Source organism: Microcaecilia unicolor, chromosome 7 (genome assembly GCF_901765095.1).
Source record: "Microcaecilia unicolor chromosome 7, aMicUni1.1, whole genome shotgun sequence".
NCBI lineage: Eukaryota > Metazoa > Chordata > Amphibia > Gymnophiona > Siphonopidae > Microcaecilia > Microcaecilia unicolor.
Genome location: NC_044037.1, coordinates 207,660,995 through 207,682,425, shown reverse-complemented (window position 1 = coordinate 207,682,425; position 21,431 = coordinate 207,660,995). Strand labels below are relative to the sequence as shown.

Genomic DNA, 21,431 nt, shown 5'->3' with positions numbered 1-21,431 from the left:
AATGTTAATTGCTTTCAATTAATACAAATAATAACCTGTTAAAAAGCCACTTATTTGTGCTAATTGGCTCATTATTCAATTAAAATGTGCATGCAATTTGGGTGCATACCCAAATTTGTGCATGCATCTCAAGGCATATTTTAAAGAATTAGGAAGTTGGTGTCTCCTAAACAGGAAACAGTAAATGTTCCCACATTAACTTTCTGCAGATAAGACATGCTAATGGCAACATTTGTGCATGACCTGCAAAAAAAAAAACTTGGCAATGCTCTTAGAAAGGTAGCGTAAAATCTGGACTTAGTGCACAGGAAAGTCCCACATCAGCATGCCTTAGCGAACAAGAAAATCCCACGTTAGTATGCCCTATGTCCAGATTTTACCACCCTTTACTAAAAGGGGCCCTAAGAGCAGGTGTAAATGGTGACATCTAATTTTTGTTTCAAGTATGTGTGTACTGCCACTGTCAAATCATAAATACATGCATACTTCTGATGCACCAAAAAACATGTCTGCTTGGCAACCCAGGGGCCCTTTTACTATATAAGTACATAAGTAATGCCACACTGGGAAAAGACCAAGGGTCCATCGAGCCCAGCATCCTGTCCACGACAGCGGCCAATCCAGGCCAAGGGCACCTGGCGAGCTTCCCAAACGTACAAACATTCTATACATGTTATTCCTGGAATTGTGGATTTTTCCCAAGTCCATATAGTAGTGGTTTATGGACTTGTCCTTTAGGAAACCGTCTAAACCCTTTTTAAACTCTGCCAAGCTAACTGCCTTCACCACGTTCTCCGGCAACAAATTCCAGAGTTTAAATATGCATTGGGTGAAGAAACTTTTTCTCCAATTTGTTTTAAATTTACTACACTGTAGTTTCATCACATGCCCCCTACTCCTAGTATTTTTGGAAAGCGTGAACAGACGCTTCACATCCACCTGTTCCACTCCACTCATTATTTTATATGCCTCTATCATGTCTTCCCTCAGCCGTCTCTTCTCCAAACTGAAAAGCCCTAGCCTCCTTAGTCTTTCTTCATAGGGAAGTCGTCCCATCCCCGTTATCATTTTAGTCGCCCTTTGCTGCACCTTTTCCAATTCTACTGTATCTTTCTTGAGATGCGGCGACCAGAATTGAACACAATACTCAAGGTGCGGTCACACCATGGAGCAATACAACGGCATCATAACATCCTCACACCTGTTTTCCATACCTTTCCTAATAATACCCAACATTCTATTAGCTTTCCTAGCTGCAGCAGCACACTGAGCATAAGGTTTCAGTGTATTATCGACAACGACACCCAGATCCCTTTCTTGGTCCGTAACTCCTAACGTGGAACCTTGCATAATGAAACTATAATTTGGGTTCTTTTTTCCCACATGCATCACCTTGCACTTGCTCACATTAAACGTCATCTGCCATTTAACCGCCCAGTCTCCCAGTCTCGTAAGGTCCTTCTGTAATTTTTCACAATCCTGTCGCGAGTTAACGACTTTGAATAACTTTGTGTCATCAACAAATTTAATTACCTCGCTAGTTACTCCCATCTCTAAATCATTTATAAATATATTAAAAAGCAGCGGTCCTAGCACAGACCCCTGAGGAACCCCACTAACTATCCTTCTCCATTGTGAATACTGCCCATTTAATCCCACTCTCTGTTTCCTATCCTTCAGCCTTTATACTGCATAGGCACCTATGCACGCCCAACGCACATCAATTTTAAATTTGGAATTACCACCCGGCTACCGCTTGACCCGGGTGGTAATTTCATTTTTTACGTGTGTTGACTACGTGCACCAGAATATTATAAACATATAAGCACATAAGCACCACCACGCTGGGAAAAGACCAAAGGTCCATCAAGCCCAGCACTCTGTCTCCAACAGTGGCCAATCCAGGCCCCAAGAACCTGGCATAAAACCCTAAATTTAATAACGATCAATGGACTTTTCCTTCAGGAATCTGTCCAGACCCCCTTTAAACTCAGCAAGGCCAGCTCCTGTCACTACCTTCTCCGGCAATGAGTTCCAGAGTCTAACTACGCGCTGAGTAAAGAAAAACTTTTTCCGATTTTTTTTAAACCTACCACATTCTAATTTCATCTTGTGTCCCCTTGCTCTATTATTGTTAGAAAGCGTAAACAAACGCTTCATATCTGTCCGCTCTAGCCCGCTCATTATTTTGTAAATCTCTATCATATCACCCCTCAGCTGCCTTCTCTCCAGGCTAAAGAGTCCTAGCCGTCTCAATCTCTCCTCATAGAGCAGTCGTCCCATCCCTTTTATCATTTTTGTCGCCCTTCTCTGCACCTTCTCCAGTCATGATGCTGACAATGACCCCTGCATCACTGCCCCGCCCTGGCATCATATGACAAACAATGCTTATTGCTCCATGAATGGGGGGGGGGGGGGGGGGGAAATTGCCACATTGGTAAAGGACAGCTTATTTCAAACTGTGGGAAGTGGCTATTTTTATTGTTCTCTTTTAAAGACAGATTCGATTAAAGGGGCCACAAAGAATTATAACCTCATGCATTGTCAGACAGGTACCCTGTGATCTGGGGTAAATGGCTACTGCCTCCCTTGATCCGGAGCTTGGTAGAAAGAGTGCTGCCTTGCTTTTTGTTGATTTTTGGTGCTTGTCTATCACTAATAATCTACCCTGACCTTTACTTGTTCTTGGACTCAGTCTCTGTCCTCTTAAATTAGTTCTCCTTAAGGTATCTATGCTGCTTCTTCCTTAGCATAATATCCAGTATCTACTCCATTTTTTTTGAGGGCCTCCGTTCTTTTAGTCCTGGTAGCTTCCAAGTACCTGAGGGCTCAATCTGTAGTAGAGTGGCATAAAAATAATTTTTATTTTCTGGCATGCGGCGCTACCGGGCGGTAAAAGGCATTCTATGCACATAGACCATCACTGCCCAGTTAACGCGTGAGACTAGCGCAGGCCATTTTTCAGTGTACCTTAGTAAAAGGACCCCCCCAGTTATGGATTTACACACATACATAGTGGTTTTCTAAAACAGCTATTTATACATGTTGATCATTTTACCCATGTAAATGCCTCTTTACTCACATAAAAGCCATGCATGCCTTCCAAAATGACCTCCAGAGCATGTAAAGTTATCCATACCTGAAATCCTGTTGGACCTGGGGGGCCCTGCTCTCCTCGTTCACCTGCTAGACCCTAGTGGAAATCACATAAACCAAAAATAAATGAGAGCATAACTAAGGACCTTCCACATCTGTTTGAATTAAACATATCATAAAGAAAAAGTCAAATTTGTTTTTACATATTTTAATTACTTGATTCAAATCCAATTAGATGACTGACTGACTTGAATAAAGCCTCTAAGGTCCCTTTTGACACAATAATGAGTTCATTCAAAATCATATCTTTTTATTCTACTGTGGATTCTAGCAAAATGCATACGAGGGTCCAGAGTATAATCAACTGCAGATGGTGAAAGAGACATTGGCCTAAACACAGGATGCACCTTAACTGCTTCGCTAAACTGACCCAGTGAAAGTCAATGCATGGAAATAAAGAAAATAGAAAAACAGAAATGAATGTTGATCTTCTGTATCATACATATTTATTAAGAACTGAAGTCAGTAATCGAACACAACAAAATAGATGATTTTACTGAGGTTGAACCAATGAAAGCAAAATTGGAATAACGGTTTATTTCCTTCTGCCCAGCTGGTCAAAGGACGATTACAGATTTCTTTGTAAAAAAAAAAAAAATTAACTATCAAGGGGGTCTTTTACTAAAAACTAGCTTATGTTATTTCTATGGCCAAGCTGCAGAAGACCCCTAAGTGCAACAGCTTCAGCATGTATCATTACAGTTAGGAAAGACATAGGGCCTGATATTCAAAAGAGTTTAATCGGGCAAGACCCCAGTGAACTGGCCATCGGACGATATTCAGTGGCACTAAAGGCAGGTAGTGCAACTGAATATTGCCTGTGACTGCCATGGCACTATCCAGTTAATGCTGGGGCAGTCCAGGGGCAGAGACAGCATTTAGCTGTTTAACAGTGATATTATATGCGGGAATTTTTTTATCCATAGAGGGCTTACAATCTAAGGGGCCCTTTTACTAAACCGTGTAGGCACCTAAGCATGCCGAACACATGCCAAATTGGAGTTACCGCCCAGTTACTGCGTGGCCCTTACGGTAATTTCAATTTTGGTGTGCATCTGCTACGTGCATCTAAAAAATATTTTTTATTTTCTGGCACGCATAATGGACGCGCTCCAAGTGGCATTTGATACACGTAGGTCATTACCGCCCGGATTCTTTACCGCTAGGTCAATGGCTGGTGGTAAGGTCTCAGACCCCAAATGAACGCGCGGCAATTTTGATTTTGCCGCACATCCATTTTCGGCAAAAAAAAGAGAGGCCTTTCTTACAGGCGCGCTAAAAAATGGATCGGAACGTGCCCAAAACCTGCACCTACACTACCACAAGCCATTTTTCAGCTCGTCTTTGTAAAAGGACCCCAAAGTTTTTCTCTTTGTACCTGGGGTAATGGAGAGTTAAATGACTTGCCCAAGGTCATAAGGAGTTGCAGTGGGAGTCAAACCCACATTGCCAGGATCAAAGCCTGCTGTACTCACCATTAGGCTACTCCTCCACTCAAACCCTAACAACCATAGACACTGTTCTGCCCTCATCCTCTTTCAGATATATAGAATAGGCAATGAGTCCATGGCACTGGAGTGCCTAGACTGAGGCCCCAATTTATAGAACAGCCACTTTAGTAAATACGGCCCTACACTGTAAGCCATCTTGGTCAAGAACATGTCTATTGCACCTTGATATAACTTCCCTTAAGCTTGGATTTGGAAAGGTAAGTAATTACATCTAATATCCAAGTTCCATTTTGATGGCAAGCTGTTTTGGTCAGAAAGGCTTCGCTAAGCACAAGACTATCTTTACTTCAGGAAGCAGGTAAAAGCTTGGCTCTTCTCCCAAGCCTTTAAAGGAAGAAGCAACTAAACTGTTAGTCACACACAAACACTGATGAACACCAGCTACAAATACTTGCTTATCCACTCCTACCCAAATTGAGATCACTTTTATGCACCTTTCTGACTCCACACGTAACTTTCTTTAAATTAGTCCCTTTATTCTCTAATTCCTCTTTCTCTATCTTATCTCTCTATAAACTCCACTTTCGCTTACAGCCTACACTGTCTATTTAAATGTTTTATTGTGCATTGTGTCGGCATTGTAAGTAGCATACCATGTCATAATATATACTGGGGTTGATATTCAGACCATGGGAGGAAGCCCAGCTAACTCCCGTAGTCTACGCTCAGCCCAGATAATCAATGCTGGGCTGTTTCTGGCTATTGGCAAAATTCAGCAGAGGATAGCTGACTATCCCCTAATGTTCAATGCATCATCGGCTATTGTAAGTGGTCACAAGCCAATAGTCAGTGCTGGCTGGTTAAATGTAAAGCAGTCAAAGAAATTCCAGCTATTTATGTGGCCTGATGTGACCACTTACAATATAAATAACTTACAGCTGGACCTGCAGGACCAGATGGACCAACTTCTCCGTCTTTTCCTGGAGTTCCCTAGGTGTATAAAACATAGAAATAAAAATTCAGACAGTTTCACTTAAAAATGCATTTGCAAAGTAATTCATAGTAACATAGTAGATGAAGGCAGAAAAAGACCTGCATGGTCCACCCAGTCTGCCCAACAAGATAAACTCACATGTGCCATTTTTTGTGTATACCTTACCTTGATTTGTACCTGTCTTTTTCAGGGCACAGACCGTATAAGTCTGCCCAGCACTATCCCCGCCTCCCAACCACCAGCCCCGCCTCCCACCACCGGCTCTGGCACAGACGTATAAGTGTGCCCAGCACTATCCCCACCTCCCAACCACCAGCCCTGCCTCCCACCACCAGCTAAGCTTCTGGGGATCCCTTCCTTCTGAGCAGGATTCAGACTAAGGAGCTTATTTTCAAAGCATATGGGTGTCTCAAAATGCTGAAATAGATGTCCATTTGCTTGGAACATCCAAATCATGATTTTGCAAAGGCAGAAAAGAGACATCTAACAGTGCAGTATGTCAAATAGTAAGGGGGCATGTTGTGGGTATGTTTTGCATGGAACTAGGAAGGGTGCAAAATAAGGATATTCAATAGCGATTACCAAATGGGAAGAAATGTCCACGTCTAAAAAGAAGAATGTCCCAAGTTAGACCTGGTTCAATCATGTCTAGGGTATAAAAAGGTGCTCTCATTGAGCAGTTAACCATTGGAGGGATTAAGGCATGACATGGTTGCTGTCCAGTGGTTGCTGTCCCACTCCCTCTCCACTGAAAATGAAACTGAAAGGGGATACCAGGCTCTATGACAGCTTCAGGTATTATGGGCATTCTTAGCAAGGACGGAAACAAGCCTGAGTAGCCACCTAGTGGTTAGTATAGTGGACTTTAAACCAAGGGACCCAGGTTCAAATCTCGCTCTCACTTTGGGGTCCTTTTACTAAGGTGCACTGAAAAATGGCTTGTGGTACTGTAGGTGTGGGTTTTGGGCACATGCAGAATTATTTTTCAGCGCACCTGTAAAAAAGGCCTTTTTAAAAACTTTTTGCCGAAAATGGAAGTGCGGCAAAATCAAAATTGCTGCGCGTCCATTTTGGATCTGAGACCTTCCCTCCAGCCATTGACCTAATGATACAAGTCTCATATGGTAACCGGGAGGTAATGACTTATGCGCACCAAATGCCATTTGGCATACGTCCGATATGCGTGGCAGAAAATAAAAATTATTTTTTGACCTTGCATATCAGATGCACGCTAAACATGAAATTACCACAAGAGCCACATGGTAACCATGCAGTAACTCCATTTTGGTGTGTGTTGGGCCACGTAGACGCTTACACGGCTTAGTAAAAGGGCCCCTTTAACTCTTTTTTAAACATTTTTTATTGCGAACCCTCCAGAATCAGAAAAATACATACTGTACCTGAATGTACACCATTTCAATAGCCTTCTGGCACAGTATGTATTTTTCTGTTCCTGGAGGCCTCACAATTACAAAATAAAAGAATTAAAGTGGAATTTGAACCTGGGTTCCTTGGTTTACAGTCCACTTCACTAACCACTAGCCTGCCCCTCTGTTCTGCAGGGGTGTCTGTGTGACTTTTCTTCTGTCAGACAGATGTCCTTGTCCCTACTTTTTTGCCATTCACATGTTGGATGTTCCAGCTTGTAAAACGGCTGTTCATGTTGGACATCCTCAACACATGGACGTCCATCTCATGTATTTTTGAACAGGACATCCTGATATATTTCCTGTTGGAATATGCATATGAGATGCACATCCATTTTGAATGCTATGAGCTGGACGTCTCTATTCTTACTTGGACGTACTGTCGAAAATATCCCTCCATGTGTTACTTATACTTAGGAGGAAAATCATCAAGCAGCGTTAACACAAGTTAAAAGGCCCTTACACTGCCTGACCTAAAATACCACAACAATATATAAGTAATGCGGGTTAGGTAGTAATAAGATGCAAAATATGTAAATGTATGTTTTGCATTCATTATGCAATTCCCCAACCAGCTTGCAGTGATGCAATGCAAGTTGCATTAGGATCAAAAAAGTAAAGTAAAATAACCCCAACTTTTTGCTGGGATTATTTTACCACCTGGGAGCATCGGGGTATCTCCTTATATGGAAATCCGACCCCTAGCGGTAGTCGTGTGAGACTACCACTACGGGCACCATTTGGAGAACAGCGCTGGATAGGGCAGGAGCAATTGGGTATCACTCCTGTCTGAAGAATCCTTGTATCCCCCTGGACCCCAAGACAAGCCCCCTTGAAGACTCCCCAGACCCCCCACTGGATCACCAATGTTGTAACAGGTATCCCTTGTGGGGGATGGGGTCAGTGGGGTCTTGCTCAAGGGGGGTCTGAGTCCAGAAGGGTCTTACTCGGGAAGGGTGAGCTTGGTTAGGGGGGGGGGGAGACCCAGTCCTGTCGGCCCAGTAGCATCAGGCCACGACTTTGCGGCCGATGCTCCCGGACAGTAAAACAACCGGTTATTTTATTGTGCATTTTTAGACAAGATTCAGCAACCTGTGGTACTGGGATCCCGCAGGTTGCTGAATCCCACAGAAGAATCATGCTATTGCTGCTTGTTACAAAATAGGGAATACATGCATAGTTTTGAGGTCCTCCCAAACCACACTTAGTACATGTCCTTTTAAAAACTGTGCATGCTGTAGGCGCATGTTTGTAGTGGCATTTCTAAAATTACTATTAGCGCAATTAACTTGTGTTATTTGCACAGACCCCATTTTATGTAATAGGATCTGTTTACTAATAATGTATGTTAATGGTTTTAGTGTACACTAATATGATTAGATTTACTGTCAAACAAGGAATGGGAACGGGTTCAGGCTGTTCCAAACAGACCAAGGACTCACAATGTATTTGACACGATACCATGTTTCGGCATATGCGTGCCTGCTTCAGGAGTCTTGACAAAACTGTCACAAATATATTTGGAGATGTATCTTTAAAATATGATCATAACCGGTCTTTAAAAAGACCGTTGATGAATTTGAAGAAGTAGTGTCACTTTTTAGATGCCACTGACACTGTCGAGTGAAATACAGTTCTTAACCATACATTGAGAGTCCTTAGTCGGTTTGGAAGAGCCTGATCCTATTCCCACTCTTTGTTTCTTAATGTTCAAATATTGGTTGCAAAAAAACATGGTAATAATTATCTCTGTGTAATGGAGGAAAAGCCTCTGTATCCCCGGTACAGAAAATTATTGCATTCTGATCTACGGGGTGGAATCTTCATTGGCTAAAAACCCTCCTGATTGGAATATACTTTTTTTTATATGTTATGCATGTACTGTTAATGCTGTTTCTTTATATTCGATATTTAAGCTTAAGGCACTTATCTTCGTATTTGACTGTGTTTTCTACGTGGGACTTTGGTGTTCCTTCCACTTATGTGGTTTTCTTGTGCTAAGTAAACAAATGAAAATATTAAGAATACTTACTCTTTGTCCAGGGACACCAGCATTACCTTGTTCTCCTGGTTTTCCTGGATCCCCCTAGTAGTAGAAAGGACCATTTTTAAACTTTAATTTTAAAAGATGTTTTGTTTTCAAAATACTGATTAGTTAAGTATCAGTTGATTAAATTCCATACTTACATTATTTCCTTTTGGACCTGCGGGGCCCATACCACCTGGTTGACCTCGAATTCCTATTGGGCCTGGTGGGCCAGGTCGACCATCTTCTCCTGTAGCTCCCTATAAAATACTGAAATTATTTCAAAGCAAGCATATTCCTCATAATCAGCAGCTTTGTCTGTGTAGGAATACTGAATTGTTTTCTTTGGTATTTCAAAACAGCGTTTGGGTAGATTGGGGGGAATTCTATAAACGGGGTTCAAAAATCAGTGCTGGAAAAAAATTGGTCCTAACCACTGTTTTATAAAGGGTGCTGTGAGATGAGTGCACTTTATAGTGCTTAGAGTCAATTCCCATGGCTAAAGTTCAGTGCTGGAATTTACAGCAGCTGAAACCTGGTGCGAATGCTGTTACCTGGCTCATGGCATTTCAGCACGTAAATGCGCTATTCTATAATAATGTGCATAATTTTTTTGCAACACTCATGCCCACTCCCCTGGCCACACCCCCTTTTAGTTGCACGTTAGAGGATTTAGGTACGAGGTGCAAGAAGATGTGTGTGCAAATTCCAATTAGTGCCAATTAACTGTATCATTAATTCATACTTGATACTTTATTTACCAATTTAGTTGCACGTACATCTTGACATAGTGTCTAAATTTCAGTGTCGATCTTTTGATGCCATATATAGAACCTGGGGGAGTGTGGGCAAGGCGCACATTTATAAGCATACATTATAATATATTATAATATGCAGCTTCTTTAACAATCTAGGAGGGTATTTTACAATGGTGCGCTAGCGTTTTTAGCGTGCACTAAGTTTTAATGCAAGTTAAACACCAGAGACACCCACATATTCCCATGAGTGTCTCTAGCGTTTAGAGCATGCTTAATTTTAGCGTGCGCTAAAACCGCTAGCGCCTTTGTAAAAGGACCACTATGTGCGAGAATTTACACTAGCTCTATGCTTGGTATAACTGATCAAGCCTTAAACATAGGCACATATAAAGCAAGGCAGGCCTCTTCCTCTCCTTATAGCACAGGCTCCAAATTGGTGTATTCTCAGTGCCTAAAAATAGATGCTCCTTTATAGAATTATCCTGAACTTGTGTCTGTCCGCATGGTTGGATTCCATCAATTTTGACTCATTCCACCTCCATTAGAAGTGTGTTCCAAATGTCCACCAGAATCCCAGTGAAAAAAAAAAGATTTTCTTATATTCCTTTTAAAACTCCCTCCCTCCATCTTTATATGATGAACATAACTAAATAAAAATCAACCACAAATATACACACACACAGCGACTGGGAAAAAAAAGGAAATTCCCACATTTTCTCATCTAACTTTGTTGTTTAACAGTGTAATTTAAGAAAAATTGGGTACTTTGTAAGAAAATGTGGGGCCCCTTCACTAAGTGCTATCACTAGCATGTGGCTTTCCCACGTGCTGAGGCCACTTTTAGTGCGACTGGAAGATGACCACGCACTGATTTCCATTTTCCTTATTAATGTCCATGCATTAATTTCTCATTAATGCAAGAGCCCTTACCAACATCTATTTTCTAGGTGGTAAGGATCCCCTTGCTAACCACATGCTAATCAGCGTGCAGTGATGTAGCTATGCTAACCAATTAGTGCTGGGCATGCCTACTCTCTGCCCCCAGACCTGCCCCCAGTGCAAAAAAATATTTTCTATTTTTTAGCATGTAGGTAGCACGCGCCGAACACAAAACTACTGCAGGATGCCTGAGCATAACCCATGGTACTGTTTTTTAACCTGCGGTAAAACGTGTTGGTGCTTATACAGATTAGTAAAAGGGCCCCTAAGGGACCAATTCTATATATGGTACCTAAAATTAATGTACATTAGGCAATTACACCTAAGCTTATTCTAAATACTGCGTGTAAATCTATGCATGGTATTTGGAATATGCTTAGGCATAGTTCATGCAACGAAAGCTATGTGTGTTCATTTACACTAATGAAAAGCTGGTGTAAATTCCTGTGCGTAGATTTGTTTGCACTGGCCCATATTTTATAACAATGCACATATATTTTGGATGCCCACGAAATGCTCATTTCCATGCCCCTAACCACGTCCCTTTTTGCCTGCGTGTATTAGAATTTAGGCGTAGTACATTACAGAATACACTTAACAATGTACACGAATAAATTCTAATTTTTACCAATTAGTGTTCGTTATTGCTTATTAAGAGCTATTAATACTTAGCTTGTTAAAACAATTAATCTAATTCCAAGATGGCCGCACGCTAACGCGCCTTGCTGCTGCAGTAGCACTTTGAAAGATGCCTAAGCGTCGTGGAAGGGCCGCTGCCCGAGTCTCCCAGACCCCTTCCCAAGTACCTGGACCGTTGGATCGGTTTATGCAGCGGAGGACTGGCGTTGAACTCGGGGCTGATTCGAGGCGAGACCCTGGCGTTATGGAGGAACTTTCGGCGTTCCTCGAGCTCGAAACAACTCTCAGCCCCGAGCAGAGAGTTCCACCCCCACAGCCAATAGGAGCGAGTTCCCTGCTTCCTGGTTCACTGACACCCGCCCAGAGTGGTGAGGGAGCTTCGGCGACGGAGACCCAGCAACAGCTTCGAGTAGGGGAAGAAGGGAGGTTTTTACCTCCGGAAGAAGCTCGCGACTCAGAAGTAGCAGGGGATCTACAAGCAGTTGGTGAAGGGAGATCTGAACAAGAATTTTCATTTCCTCAAGAGCTCATTACTAAGCCTCAGAAGGTAACTATGGATTCATTGTGGGATCTTATGTCCCATTTGGGACAAATGTTTCTAGCAAATACAAATAAACAATCTTTAAAAATTAATTTGCTGGAGGAAAAGATTGAAAAACAGAAAACTGAGGTTGAGAAAATTACCCCAAGACTGGAACAAATTGAACAATCAATAAAAAAATTGGAGGACACTCAATTTTTGCTCCTAAAAGACATATCCAGTCTAAGAATTAAATCAGAAAATCTAGAGAACCACGCCAGGAATTTAAATTTGCGTTTCATCAATTTTCCATGTGTTCCGATGGTAAAACTTGGCGATATGTTGAAGAGATATTTAATGAGAATTTATCTATACCAGAAACTAACTTAACACCGTTTTCAAAGGTTTTCTATCTTCCTCAAAAACCTTTAGATCAAAATGTACAACAAATATCGGACATTTCTGCTCTCTTGGAAACTTCGGATACTCAACAGGCCACACCAGCAACCTTGGTCGCTACAGTGGCCTTACTACCTGACAAGCAATGGCTCTTCCAGATGTTTTTCAGACATCGGGAGAAGCCATTTCTTGGTTTTCGGATTTCCTTGTTTCCGGATTTTTCTAGGGAGACCCAGAAAAGAAGGAAACAATTTCTCATAATGAAAACACCAGTTATTCAAGCAGGGGGTACCTTTTTCTTGAGATACCCCTGCAAATGTATTATTAAGCTTGAAAATGTAAAATATACTTTCACGGATCTGCTTCAGCTCTCCAATCTAATCGCTTCTAAGTCACCAACTGGACCGAAATGAGATTATCGCCATGATCCTGTGCGTTTAGCTATTTCCTTATTGATTTCCTGATACTGATTCCTCTGTTTTAAACCTTGGAATCCTTAATTGTAGGACTTGAGTGAAATTTGTAATACCCTTGGTATATTTTGATTTTTCTTTATTTCTATGTATTGAGGAATATGTTTCACTTTCTTTCAAGATGTCATGCTTGAAAATATATTGTAAAAGCAATTTATAAATAAATAAATAAAAACAATTAATCTACATGCGTAGTTATAGAATATGCCTAGATTTATGCGCAGAACCATGTATAACTCTAGGCACACTCTATAGAACCCAGGGTAAATGTCAATCAACATTTCATATAGTTGACCACCAGAACTCACTGCTTGCTTACTTTTTCTACTATGGAAAAGCGACATCAGTGTGATGCCATTGTTTACACTAACTCTGAAAATGTGAAGACAGAGCTCTTATCGTGCTTTTATGACAAATTAAACAATACAGTGAGAAACAGTTTATTGCTCAATTTCTGACAGAGGACCTCGGGGAGGGGGCTTAAATAAGTTTCTGGAAAATAATGATGAAACTGGTACAACAGAACATTGGAAGGGTAATGACTGCATGGGAAGAACGTGATCAGCTTGTGATCAACGTTGCAATAAGACAGTGCCATGCATATTTTCGTGCTTACTGTATGTGTCTGCATGGGGAGGACATCTTAAACAAATTCTGTGACAGAAATAAACATTATCATTTACTTTAAAGGAGTAGCTCAGTGTTTGTTACTAATCAAAAAGGTCACAAGTTTTTGCTAAATGTATGCTGGACACCTGTTCTGTTTTGTTCAAATATTTGAGTCTTGTAATTTTCAAGGTATGTGACTACAAAATTTGGGTGTTGTAATGTGTATTGCTATTGCCTTGTTTTCAATACACTTCTGCGTGTAAACATGGAAAATTTACTTAAATAGGTGCACAGTAACTCATGTTATCAGGTAAAACACACGGGTTCCCTTTTTTTCCATTCACTCTGTAGAGTAAACAATGGCATCACACTGATATCGCTTCTGCATGGTAGGAAAAGTAAGTAATCAGTGATCTCTGGCAGTCAATTATACAGTATTGCTTGTCGTTTATTTTCATACAAATTACACTGTTAAACACAAAGTTAGATGACAAAATCTATAGCTCCCTTTTTTCCACTGTATGTGTAAATTGTCTGGGTAGGGGTTGCTGGTGCCATTTGAACCCAGAAATGGCAGGGGCAGGAGCAACTGGGTTTTCCCTCCTGCCTTGATACCACTAGGCCCCATGAAAGTTCACAATTTAGGCCTGGGGGGTCTAAAGGAGGGGTAGGAAGGCATCGAGAGGATGAGAAAGTGATATGGGGGGTAATTGAGAGTAGGGGGAAAACAATGCCTGACACCTTTAAGATATGACCCTGGATCAATCCCTAGTTCCTCCTGCCAGATCAGTGGCTTGGAATCAGATGGACTTCTCTGACCCCTAGTGGACAATGTGCAAATGTTGGTGATATACGAGGAAGTTCTGTGTTTAAACTGGAGCAAGATTTGGCAAGCCAGAAGCAGGGCTAGAAGTTACATGGATAGTGGTGATATTCAGCTACAATCCAAATAACTTATGCATTTGAGATTGAATGCAGAAATAGCAGGGATAACATTACACAGTAACTAATCCATATAAAATTAATCTAACATTTTCTGCATTCAGACTTAAATGCATACCCTCAGTCAAAATCCTCATAAAGATATATAGATAAATTATCTGTATATCTTTATATGATTGATAGACCCATGAATTTTTACCTCTTTATATATAATAAAAACAAATGTTGGCTTAACACATCAGCACATGGCATATAAACGTTTATCTGAAGTGTTCACCATAGGAAATGATAGGTAGCTGCAAACAGAGATAAACAACAGCTTAGTATGACTAAAGAATGTACTTGAGTGAGAGAGGACTTACAGAGGCTAATTTTGTAAGGGGTACATAGCTAAAGTACCATTCAAGGCACCTATGTTCAGTCTATTTTATAAAAAGGCACATACTTGTTTTTATAAAATGCTAGTGTGACAGCCCTAGAGTTGGTGTAAATATCTACACCAATATTTGTCAACTATATTGTAAATTATATATTTTATAATTAACATACATATCTGTGTGCTTTACTCATGCACCACCCCAACTCCACACACCTTCTACATGTTCACCAGTAATGTATGTGCCATCGTGTCATGGTGCACACTTTTCACTAGTCACCATAAAAGTCAGAACAGAGGAAGCCACAGGTGCCATGGCACCCCCAAAATCATAGATGCCAGACTCACTGCTTTCCTAGTATTTAGAGGTAAATAATTCAGGGATTGCTCTGCTGCTTCCTGAGCCAATCCTGCACTCTCCAAAAGAGGAAGTTGATTTGAGAGGGGACAGGACCAGTAGAGGAAGCAGCAGCATGCATAGATCTGTGGTCCCACGTGTCTTTGCTATATGGTTACTACTGTAGGCCCAGTGGACCTGGCAGCAAGATGAGGGAATGGAAGATGCTGAATGGAGGTGGGGTAAGGAAAAGAAAAAGGCAATAATGGATGGAGTGGAAAGAAAAATGGGGCAATACTTCATATGAGGGGGGAGAATGAAAGACAGAGGCAATGCTGAATGGCATGGAAGAAAGTGAGAGTGAGAGCTCAATACTGGATGGGAGGGTTAAGAGAGAAATAAGTGCAATGGTAGATGGGGGGGGGGACAGAGACAGGGCAATGCTGCATAGGAGGGGAGGGGGAACAGAGCGCAAGACAGGACAATGCTGGATAGTGCTGAGAGAGGATGGAAAAAGAGATGGGGCAATACTAGGGAAGAAGAAGAATGGGAGAGCTGAAGTGAGGGAAAGAGATGAAAAGCTGTAGGCAGAAGTAGTAAAGAGAGAGTGAAAACAGGATAAAAAATGATTGAAATAAAATGATAGAAACAGAGAAAGATAAAAGATAAAAATGGAAGAAGGTGAAAGGAAAAGATCAGTGTTTGAGCTGGATGTAGTGAAGTTGGTGAAGAAGACAAGGAGAGTGAAAAATGACAAATGGACAGGAGACCCTTGGAAAGAGGAGTTTAAAGAAGATAGGAAAACAGTAATTATCACTGGGATCTACATAATTAGAAAAAATAAGTGGTCAGAAAACAAAGGTTGAAAGAATTTTATTTATGATTTAGTATGAAGTAATGTGGAAGCCATGATAGTCCACATTAAAGGCTAATAAATAAAGCTAAAATTAAAAAATAGATAAGGTAATATCTTTTTATTAAAAAAATGCATTTTGACTAGCTTTCCAAGGCTAAAACCTCCAAACTCCTTCCTCAGGTCGAGACAGTATCCTGCTGTTATTGCATACTGTCCTGACCTAAGGAAGGAGGTTTTGGCCTCAGAAAGCCAGTCAAAAAGTGTATTGTTAGTCCAATAAAAAAGCATGATTGCAAGAACTAATGATATTAAAAGCTGTGGTATTTTCTTGGGGTGGAGCTGAAGGTAGGGCCTGGAGTAGAGCTGGGAAAGGGGTTGAAGCAAAACTTGGCCCCCTCCAAACAAAATGGCATTCTACTGCCCCTGCTAGTTGCTATTTTATTAAAGGTCATTTAAGAATGTATGTGGCCACAGTGGCTATACACCCATTTCACTGCTTTAAGTACACACCCCCTTATAAAATTACTTTTATCTGAGACAAGCATGATCCTAAATCTACACCATGAATAATTCTTGCTTGTAAACAATGGCTTACCAGTGGTCCGAGTTTACCTTCAGGGCCTTGTACCCCAGGATTTCCAGTAAGACCCTAAAATAGTAAAATAGTATCACAAATTTATCTATAAAACAAGGCATATAGGACACATAATTCATATAGATATATTGAATTTTACTTGTCTAAATTAAGCTATATTTGTCTGAACTAAACACAGCAATTTTTAGAGGGGAGGGGGGACAGGTTTTGTAAGGGTCCTGCCACCTCAATACACTCCTATTACTCTAGGAATAAAGATAGCCAGAGAAAACCAGTTGCAAATAAACTTGCAGCCAACAGAGGGCACTCCAGGACTTTTAAAGAATGGTTGCTAGGCACTCAAAGAATGGAAAAGAAGGTTTAGGAAACATCCTGGTTACCCAGACCAATGAGGACTTGAGGAGGGAACTTCCTGAGAAGAGGGAGGGCTTTAAAACATCTAACATCTTGGACTGGGACTGGGAGGGAGATGAGAAGAAACAGGTTCCCCAGCCAATGGAAGTGGAAAACATCAGTGCTCCAGATGAAGTCAGGGAAGAGCCCACAGAGTTAGAGAGCTCAGTCCCTATACCCCCTGAGGAAGGTGAAGAGATGGAAATAGATACTGACGTTTAGAAAGCCTCTGGATTAATCCAGTAACTACCTATTGAGTGAAGGATTTTCTTTTTTTGTTTTGCTGGCAGATGAAGGGGGGCATAATGGAGTTCAGGCCTCTCCATTATGAGTGATTATGCATGGGATCTGCTAGCTGTTTGAGTCCTAGGCTTGTTAGAGGGGCCAAACACAAAACGTAACAAAGATATTTTTCGGTGCTAGGTAGTTTTGGTTAGCACCAGCATTGTTGCAATAAGACTGAGGAACAGGGAATGTGTGTGTGGGGGGGGCTCTCCCTCATTCCTAAAGACTGACTTATAGTCTGCAGCCTAGATACAATTTTATTTGAGCAGAGGGAAGAGGCATTACATTTAAGGAAAAGAAAGACAATTGTTTGCCAAGCAGTAATAGGAACTACCAGAAAGAAGCCCATTTGCATGTAGCTCTATTGGTCCTTGGTTAGATTTATCTTTCTTTTCTTTTGAGGACAATATATGGAAAATGAAACTGAAACATATATAATGTACAAAGGATAGAAGTACTAATCTGGGGGGGTTATTCCTTTTCAAATTGCAATGCTTAGGCTATATGCTTTTATGTCACCCTGAATTAAAATGGAGTTAAAAAAACTGACCCTGAGGAGTGGAAAGTGCCTTTTACTATAGACTTCTTTGCTTATTTCTTGCTATGGAGAGGTCTTCTTATCTCTGTTACCTCCTGCGAGTAGATTGACTGATCGCTTTTGACTCATTACAATCTCTCATATTTATGCTTGTAGAAAGAAGTCAGAACAGCTACAAATCCACGTCATTGACTATCTTAGAGCCACATGATTGAATATCTGTCTTAGAATGTTGAAGATCTATTTTCAAAAGCCATCTGCCCTATCAGAAATCTCCTTTTTTGAACTTTCTACATTTTCATTAGGTATTCCACTGGTATTCACTTTTTGGCAGGTTTTGCTGCATCTTAAAGGAAACTTTATGGTTTCAGATAGCTTTTATAACTTCCATTTAAAAATGTTCTCCTTGAACATTGCACTCATTTGTAAAGACGTAAGAATCTTTATAAATAATACATTTAAATGTCTAGAAATGTTTTTTTGTCAGATATGCTGTTCTAGATCTGGCCATAAGAGGGTGCTGTTTGACATTGGACATACATATTTTGCTAAACTGTTTGACAAGGGCCATGTAGTACACCCTGGAGTATGAGACTGGAGGCTGGTGGAGAGATCCCCACAAGCATGGGAGCAGAAGTGGGAAGATGATGACAGCAGGGGCTGTGCAAGCAAATCTGAGAGCTGTGTTCCATGCTGCCCAGAGGTGAAAGGATGCAACTGTGGGAGTAGAATATGCCCAAGTTCACAAATGTGATAGTGTTGGGCAGGGAAGGAGGGTTAAAATATTCAGCCTAGAATTTCACCAGGTGTTAGTTAATTCTAAGCAAGATTCCGTTTTCAGAAATCTGTGAAAAATCTATAAGTTTATGAAATTAATTTAACACACCTTTTCTTTTTAATTTGCATTATAGAAATTATATATTTCTAGAAATTACGAAGGAAAAACAAGAGAAAGAAAAAAAATCCAGAACAGAAAATAGCATTCAATAATAATACAATTCTCTATTAAACCACGTCATGACAGGAGGAAAACCTAAATATATACAGCTTTAGCACCTCTTTTTTTTAAGAAAAAGACTATTTAGGAACAAAACCTGCATTGAATGCTCAGAAAATCCAGTAGATTAAAGAAAATTCATATTGGATTAGCAGATCTCCTTCAGGTAATTTTGAGTATTGTGTTCAATTCTGGTCGCCGTATCTCAAAAAGGATATAGCAGAATTAGAAAGGTTCAAAGAAGAGCAGCCTAAATGATAATGGGAATGGATCTCCTCCCATATGAGGAAAGGCTAAAGAGGTTAGGGCTCTTCAGCTTGGAAAAGAGATGGCTGAGGGGGGATATGATTGAGGTTTATAAAATCCTGAGTGTTGTAGAACAGGTAAAAGTGAATTGATTTTTCACTCTTTCAAAAAGTACAAAGACCAGGGGACACTTAATAAAATTGCATGGAAATACTTTTAAAATAAATAGGAGGAAATAATTTTTCACTCAAAGAATAGTTACGCTATGGAACTCGTTGCCAGAGGATGTTGTAACAGTGGTTATAGTATCTGGGTTTGAAAATGGTTTGGACAAGTTCCTGGAGGAAAAGTCCATCGTCTGTTATTGAGATGGACGAGGGAATCAACTGCTGCCCTGGGATTGCTAGCATGGAATGCTGCTACTATTTTCTGCCAGGTACTTGTGACCTGGATTGGCCACTGCGGGCTAGATGGACCATTGGTCTGACCCAGTATGGCTATTCTTATGTTCTTTTGAACATACCTGCAGATTTTCCTGATGGACCTAGACAACATCAGCATTTTTCATGGAATGCACCAATAGGTTGATATTCACCTCATTCAAATGCATTGGGTAGACCAATGGGTAGTATGGGTAGACACAACATATTTTCTCTCCACCCCGTTCCCTCACACCTCCCCAATCCCCGTTCCATGACTGCCTGGTTCAATTTAAATACCTTAGCTGGCTATGATCCCCAAGCCCTGTCTGAAGGACAGATTTCGGGACTGTTGGTAGGGGCTTGCTACTGGGGGGTTCTACTCTGAAAGAGAGAAGGATCTAATGCATGGGGGAGGGTTAAATGGCTCTGCATTTACAGGAGGTACACATGTAGTTTTGCAAAATGGCTGCCTTACATGTATACATATGACAAGTGTAGTTTGCTATTTTACAACCTACATGGTAAGTGGTGGAACACATGTGTAAGACCCAGTACTTTCCCACATTTGTAAAATTGATCCTACCCCTACGCATAGCCAGCATCTTAACCTACATGTGCAGAACCTACCCTTGCCGGCACCTATACATGTATTCCCAGGGGTGGAGATTTTGAATGGAATCTACACATGCACTCCTGCCTTTCTACAATGACAGCCAAAATCTAAATGTGGTCACTTCCATGTGCATTGGGGAGGGGGGAATATGCAAGCTATCTACAGTGTGTCTCTCTTTGTGCATTTTTACTGATTATGTATGTGTTGGTGTACTCAGCTAAAATTTGAAAAATACCAATGAAAAGCTTCCTGTGCATGCATCACCAGTGCAGCAATCTGGATTCCCTGTTCTTCAAATCTCATTCTACCAAAGAAAATATCTGACTTACCCTTGCACCAGGAAGGCCAGGTTCACCAGGACGACCAGGATCTCCAAAAGCTCCTTTAGGTCCTGAAGCACCAGCTGGACCACGCTCACCCTGAGCCCCTGGGAAGGTCATGAAACACAGCAAGTAAGAAGGAAAGTAAAAGAGAAGTGTTGCATGTCCATTGTGGTGTATAATAAAGAATTTTCTTGCCATATTATTCATATTTCATTTGTATGATCAGGAATGTGCCTTGAGTAAACAATATCTATTTCTTGGCAAAATATAAAATTTAATTTACAGCTATGAACATCACCATTTGTACGATACACCTTACCTATGTAGCATTAACGCACTAGTTATCTTATGAATAGATATTGGGACCTGTTTACTAAGGGGCCATTTTACCACAGCTTAGCACATGCTAATGGAATTAGTACACACTAAATGCTACGATGCCCATTTTATACCTATGGGCTTTTTAGCATTTAGAGTGTGCTAAGCTTTAGTAAATTACATTAGCAGTTAATGCAACAAGAGGGTAATTCTATAAGAAAGCATCTAGAATTAAGCATCCAGAGGCCATGCTTTAGAAGCCTATTCTATAAAGGAACATAGGCATGTACATTCCTTTATAGAAGACTAGCATGATCAGGTATCAATGCGCCTAATAATCAGGTGGGATCACTTGTGCCAGCCACATTGCTGGTGTAAGTGAAAGCACTTAAGTCAGAGGTGGGCAAACATAGTCCTCAAGGGCAACAACCCAGTTGGGTTTTCAGAATTTCCCCAATGAATACGCATGAGATCTATTTCCATTTAATGGAGGCAGTGTATGCAAATAGATCTCATGCATATTCATCGGGGAAATCCTGAAAACTTAACTGGGTTGTGTCCTTTGAGGACTATAGTTGCCTACTCCTGACCTAAGTGTTGTAGCAACTGGCGTAAATTATAGCATTTTGTGAGTTGTCATATAAGTGGGAGCTACACCTATGTCCCATCCATGCTCTGCCCCCCTTTGTACACGTGCACTATGTAAGTTAAGTGTTTTCAGAATAGCACTAAGGCCATACGCTGGCATTTATGCTCATATTTACAAACACACATGCTAGCATTCTTCACATTTGCACGA

At 40.8% G+C, this 21,431-nt stretch overlaps 1 protein-coding gene across 1 annotated transcript in view; it reads right to left on the bottom strand.

Annotated features, from left to right (window-relative positions):
• COL5A2 (collagen type V alpha 2 chain) overlaps nt 1-21,431 on the bottom strand; it is a 335,742-nt gene that overhangs the window by 97,520 nt on the left and 216,791 nt on the right. Inside the window, 6 exon segments of the mRNA XM_030208786.1 lie at nt 3,140-3,193; nt 5,544-5,597; nt 9,061-9,114; nt 9,216-9,314; nt 16,498-16,551; nt 20,321-20,419. Of these exon segments, the coding sequence (XP_030064646.1) occupies nt 3,140-3,193; nt 5,544-5,597; nt 9,061-9,114; nt 9,216-9,314; nt 16,498-16,551; nt 20,321-20,419 (414 nt within the window).